Source organism: Nicotiana tabacum, chromosome 17, assembly GCF_000715075.1.
Source record: "Nicotiana tabacum cultivar K326 chromosome 17, ASM71507v2, whole genome shotgun sequence".
Classification (NCBI taxonomy): domain Eukaryota; kingdom Viridiplantae; phylum Streptophyta; class Magnoliopsida; order Solanales; family Solanaceae; genus Nicotiana; species Nicotiana tabacum.
In genome coordinates, this window is record NC_134096.1 from 64,525,293 (window position 1) to 64,531,292 (window position 6,000).

The 6,000-nt window shown below is 35.8% G+C and overlaps 1 protein-coding gene across 2 annotated transcripts; it reads right to left on the bottom strand.

Annotated features, from left to right (window-relative positions):
* Positions 1 to 1,847: 1,847 nt before the first annotated feature.
* On the bottom strand, positions 1,848 to 5,519 carry LOC107758918 (plant cysteine oxidase 2-like). Of its 2 annotated transcripts, none has more exons than XM_016576765.2 (5): positions 5,176 to 5,519; positions 4,288 to 4,406; positions 3,792 to 3,957; positions 3,101 to 3,328; positions 1,848 to 2,331 (listed from the first exon to the last, which is right to left on the bottom strand). In XM_016576765.2, exons 1-5 carry the CDS (start codon positions 5,372 to 5,374, stop codon positions 2,204 to 2,206), a joined length of 840 nt encoding a protein of 279 aa, XP_016432251.2. In that variant the 5' UTR covers positions 5,375 to 5,519; the 3' UTR covers positions 1,848 to 2,203. The 2 variants fall into 2 exon arrangements, with proteins under 2 accessions (XP_016432251.2, XP_016432252.2); XM_016576766.2 differs by having other exon boundaries at positions 2,046 to 2,336.
* Positions 5,520 to 6,000: the final 481 nt, after the last annotated feature.

Below are 6,000 nucleotides of genomic sequence, written 5' to 3' on the forward strand. Positions count from 1 at the left end.
TAAGTTTTTTAACAAAATCCTAAAATTTCCACATTTTGCATGTTAAAATCTACCAATAATCTATGTATTTAACTTACATTAAGTAAAAATCACTCACCTTATAGTGCTTGATGAAAATCCCCCTCCAAAAAGCTCCAAATTCGGCCAACACAATGAGAAATGGAAAAAATAAGCCTAAGTCCCCACTTTAAATTGTATTCTGCCTAGTTGAACCTTCTTCACGATTGCGGAAGCTCACTCGCGATCGCAAAGGCAAAGCTGCCATCGCCCAAAATGCGAGGGCAGACTCGTGATCGTGAAGGCTTGCTCAGCATGAGCTTCACGAACGCGGTCAAACCTTCGTGAACGCGAAGGGTAATAGCAGCTGACCCCTCCAAGTGCCTCATTCTTCTACGCGAATGTGAGAGGGTCTTCGCGAACGCGAAGACCTCGAGCCTCAAACCTCCGCGAACGCGACCTCATGATCGCGAACGCGAAGAACAAATCACCCCTGCCTCAATCCTTCGTCGCGAACACGTGAGGACCTCTGCGTTCGCGAAGAAGAAAGCCAGAAGTAGAAAATTCTGATGTTTTGGACTTAGCTCCGGGTGGTCCGAAACACACCCGAGCCACCCGAGATCCCGTCCAACTGCACCAACAAGTCCATAAATATAATACGGACCTGTTCGAACCCTCATAACACATACAATAATATCAAAATTAAGAATCGCACCCCAAAACCAAATTAATCAACTTATACACTTCAAACCTTTTCAACTAGCTCCGAACGCGTCGAATCATACTTAGACAACTCGGAATGATGCCAAATTTTGCGTAAAAGTCATAAATCACCATACTAACCTATTCCCAGACTCGAAATCCCAAACGGACCTTGATAACACCAAAGTCTACTTCAAACCAAATTTAAAGAATTTGAAAATCTCCAATGCGCCAACTTTCAACATTAAGCACTGATACGCTCCCGGATCACCCGAAACTCTATCAGAACACACGCCCTAGTCCAAAATCATCATACGAACCTATTGGAACCATCAAATCCTGGTTTCGAGGTCGTTTACTTAAAATTTTGACTCAAGTCTGATTTGGCCATCTTAGGCTAGAATTAAGGAACTAAGTGTTCCGATTTCAACCTGAACCCTTCCAAAATCAAACAAACCATCCCCACAAGTCATAAAATAGTAAAATCACATACGAGGAGTCTTATTTAGGGGAACGAGAATCTAGAAAGCAAAACGATCGGTCTAGCTATTACAACTGATATACTCATTACTTCTTTGGGACAATAAATGTGACCTTACTATTAACATACATTTTAATATTTCTTCAGTTATATTTTTAATTCAATTGGAAAGAGTCGAGGGATTTAGGTCACCTTTCGAGTGTTGCGTCAATCGAACTAGCTTGGATATTTAAGTAGACAAAAGTAGAGGAGCACATCCATCATTCCCAAATTTCAAAGATTGCGGTTGGCCCGAACGGTAAACTCCAGACAGATTTATTGGCCATCAAAAAAATATTTTTTTAGCTCAAACCAAATTCAGAAGGTACACTATCCTCTCACTGGTCACAGTTGCGCACTATTAGCTCTCGTCGTCCCGTTCAATTCTATTGTCGCCCAATAAGTCACAGCCCACCATACTTGACACTTGCGGGTCCTGGCATTCTTCCCAGGATATATCTATTGAAATGTATCTAATTAATGATCTTTACAATCATCTTAAACAGTAGACCTAAATCTTCTGCCTAGTTTTAGAGTGGGTAAGGCTTATCATCATCCAAATAAAACAAAACGAGATTAATAATTTGAGAAACGAAAGGAGAACTTTGTCACAACGCCGAACAAAAAGTCGTGAATTTAAGTCGTAAAATTGGCGCATATAAAAATGCAATGTAAAGCTACATAGTGCTACAAATACAACCCAACATAAGGCTACATTAGACCTAATGTTATCCGATCCTTATGCAGACGTATGCATAACATTACTTCTCAGCGCATCCATCCTTTCTTGTTATGATCTGATTATGTACATGACTGTAGCAGGAAGAAAGAGTAAAAAACCCTCGCTCCTAGTTTTGTCCCTTTTGACTATTCAACACTGAATAGAGCTAAAAAAAACGAGTACCCAAAAGAAAAAAGGAAAGAGAGGGTGGGGGTGGAGAAAAGTTTTTTTTCTATTTCAATTCTGAACTTCAAGGAATTCCTTCACTTTACTAGTATTAAATCTGGTCCACTGTACAATGCTCCATCTACAGTTAAGTCCTCAGGTTTCTCCCTCTCTTTGAGCCACGCATATTCATTTTGTTGTTCCTCAGGCACTGACAAGCCATCCACTGTACTTTCACCATATCAACAATAAAAAAAGAAATTAGATAGAAAAACAAGAAACCTAGTGATAATGTCGGAGAGACAAATATTTCCGTATTTAGAATGTCATTTCAAGTACAATCAATCAAATCAATAATGTATACTTTGGAGAAAGCGACTGAACACAAAGTTTAAAAAAAATAATATTTTTAAAATTTGTGATCCTAAACAAGTCAAAAAGACTAGAGTATTTGTGTGGTTATAAAAGTTTCTCATTAAGGATAGAATTATAAGTTTAAGTAAAATTATTTTTAAATTTAGAAAAGAATCATTCTTTTTTAAAACTGACAAAAAAAAAAAAAAAAGGTTCAAGTAATTGGGGAGTAATAGTTAATGATTTTAGCAGCTGGTCAAGTTGGCAGTACTTTAAAGTCTACATGTTTCGGAAACTGTTTAATTTGCTCACCTGCCAACAATTTCTTCGAATATACTTTATGTATGTCTTATATTTCGGAGAATCAAATCAAAGTACTACTAGTAAGACGTAAATAGGCAATAATAAGCATCAACTGTTAGGCGGAACGAAAAAAGTATTTCTAGTATTAACCAGAGGTATCTGTTGAAATGGATTCCTCTACGAGAGAGCGTATTAGACTTTCTACGCCACAAATCCAAATTTCCAAATATTGAATAGTAATTAAATAAAAAAGAAAAGCCATAAAATTCCAAGGAATCAACTTATAGTATTAAGTAGAACTCAAGTTTTAGTAAAAACAAAAGTACAGTGCATTATACCTGAGAAATTGGGAAATGGGAAGTCATAGTAGTATTGACAATGGCGACCTTCAGGATCACAATAAGGTGGGCCAAGCACATCAAGTACGGCGCAAGCCGTTCGTGTTGTGAAGCAGTGCATATTACCTCCATCAGCTGGATAGAGGATTGATGTCTTACAAGGAGCTCTAAACTCGGAATTCACCTTCAACTTTGCAAGACGTAGTCCAGTCCAATCACCTACATCATCTGATAAAAGAATGATTTTTTGTTACTTAGACTTCGTGTACGAGGAGGATAGAGGGGCGAATTCTGTGTGTTCAAAAGAACCATTCAGCTTGAGCTAGGTATACTATATGGAAAAAGTTAAAACGTATACTAAAACTCTAAATCTTGAATTCGCATGTGCAGGAATTTTGAGTGAGTTCATCAGCGGATAACCATCTTTTCTGAGTGAACCAAAAAGTTCTTGTTATAGTATCGCAACTTGAGTTATCTCAATAATGGATTTGGAAGCCAAGATTTCTACTACTATATTTTTTAAATGTACGTAAGATACTGAATATAACCGGAATAATCATATTAATAATTGCATTCATAACTATTTTCACTCTCAAATCTGAATTTATATGTAAATTTTAAAGGCAGTGCAAAAGAACTTGCCATTTTCAAAAAGTAAATTAACAAGATAAGCAATTTCCAAAGAACTTACTGTCAGATATATTGGCATTTGGAGTTGATTGATCAGGAAGGAGATTATCCGCCCAATCATAAGATTTGATGTGCATTTTACCAAAGAGAAGCTTGCTGAAAACTGTCATTCCAGGATGGTTATGAAGAGGAATGACTGCTGATGGCGGCAAGCAAAAGATACCAATCTACCAAAAAAGAAACAAACTATGAATTAATTCAATGAAGAAGGAGAAATGAGAGATAGAATTCATTTCATTAAAAAGTTACGTTTAACTTCTATAAACTTACAATACAAAATTTTTTTAACCTATTATGTCACCTAAAAGATAACTATAAATAACCGTTAATAATAAGTGAGATTAGTGATCTAAAAAATGAAGCAAGCAGCTGATTAAACAACAATGGTAGTGTAAAATTAAAATTCTTGCATTTTACACTAGTCAGTGTATATAGTATATGTTAGTAAATCTTTAGTGAAATAGTAAACTTATAAAAGCTCGACCTTGACTACATACCGAGAATTTGTCACATTCATGGAGATGCAGGTACATTATTTTAGGAGATCTTTCAGATACTGTAGACTTGAAATATGGCATATTCGTTGTCAAGCCAACATCTGCTTTAGTCATGTTATCTATACAAAGGAAAATGGAGCAACTGTTACACAGTGTCATATAATAAGGGGGAAAAAAAGGAGGAAACGAAGGAGTAGTCTTCATCTTCAAATCCTGGATAATCATAAGCAAAGCAAAAAGAAACAAGAAAGGAAAAACGATCCTAGGGAACAGTGTCGCAATTATTTCCCAATTCCAAAAAAGGTTGCTCCTTTTTTAACCAACAAGACAATTATTTCTACACCAAAATGCAGACAAAATCAGCTTGAAAGAACAGTAAAGGAAGCAGCTTTATCCAAAATTTATAAGGCATTTCCGTAATGGGAGAGGAAAAATGACAAGATAACTAGATCATGTCGTGCTAAAAGTGATAAAATATACTCCATTAACAAACTCATCATTGTCAAAACCAACTTTCCATAAATTTAAACTCCTTTAATAAGATCATGGAAGCTATCACCGTAAGCACTAAATACTATAGCATCACAAGAGAGAGAGAAACCATTAAAAGAGAAACATACAACTAGAGTTCCAAATAATGGGTGCCATCACCATTTCAAAATGGCAATGCATGATCAATTTTATCAATGCCAGATTATGTGCCCCGTTTTCAAAAGTTGCACCTTGAACGGTTGTACCTCAAAACAAGTACACTTTTTTCAACGTTAACAGAATTGTTATGGCACCATTTTATATAAACATGTTCCTCCAAAATAACAATAGTGTAACATTAAAAACCTCAGGAATCCAAGTAAAGATATAGTAAAAGCAACTAGAATAACAACATACCCAAAACTGCTTTGAGACGTTCAACATTTTGCGGGGAGGGCACAACGCCGGGTCCGCAATTAGCAAAAACTTGTTTGCAAGTTTCATACAGTTTCTGAACCTTTGACACTTCCCTCCGCCTCCGACTCCGACGCCTCTTCTTCGAGTTACTGTACTCCCTTTTATCTTTCCTATCACTTACATTTTTCTCAATCCCCATTCACCCAAATATTAAAATTCAATTATATATTCAAGACGAATTACGATCTGGGGTATTCAAAAAAAGCGTTACTGTAAAGAAGAGCAACAAAATTTTTACTGTTTTATTATGAGCAGTATATACTATATATATACATGTAGTATTTGTTGAGTGATAAAGAAAAACAGAGAAGTGAAATTTCTCATCCCCTACTGTGATGTGAATGATAGTAGATGAGTAAAAAAAAAATGGTGGGAGGGGTATATAATTATAAATGGAGGAGTAGTGGATTGGGATGGCTGAAAGGAGAGCTCCATAATTAGTACAGGTGAATGGAAATGAAAAACCAGGGGCCACTATTCCAATGGGCTATTCAAACACCACCTTCCCCTTTTGACATTGTCTATTCCTTTTAACTTTTATATACTCCATATGGATTGCTCCTGACAAATTTAAAATTTAAAAGTACTATTCAATTGAAAGAATTCTCAAATTAAGTTTTTCAATACTTTCATAACTGCATCAAACAAAAATTACTTATTAATCCTAAATAAGTTGAGATCAGAAAAAAAAAAAAAAAAGAATTTTTTTAAAGCATGTGGTCCTAATGTTTAAAAGTCAAATGCTTTGTGGGGTCATGTCATTTG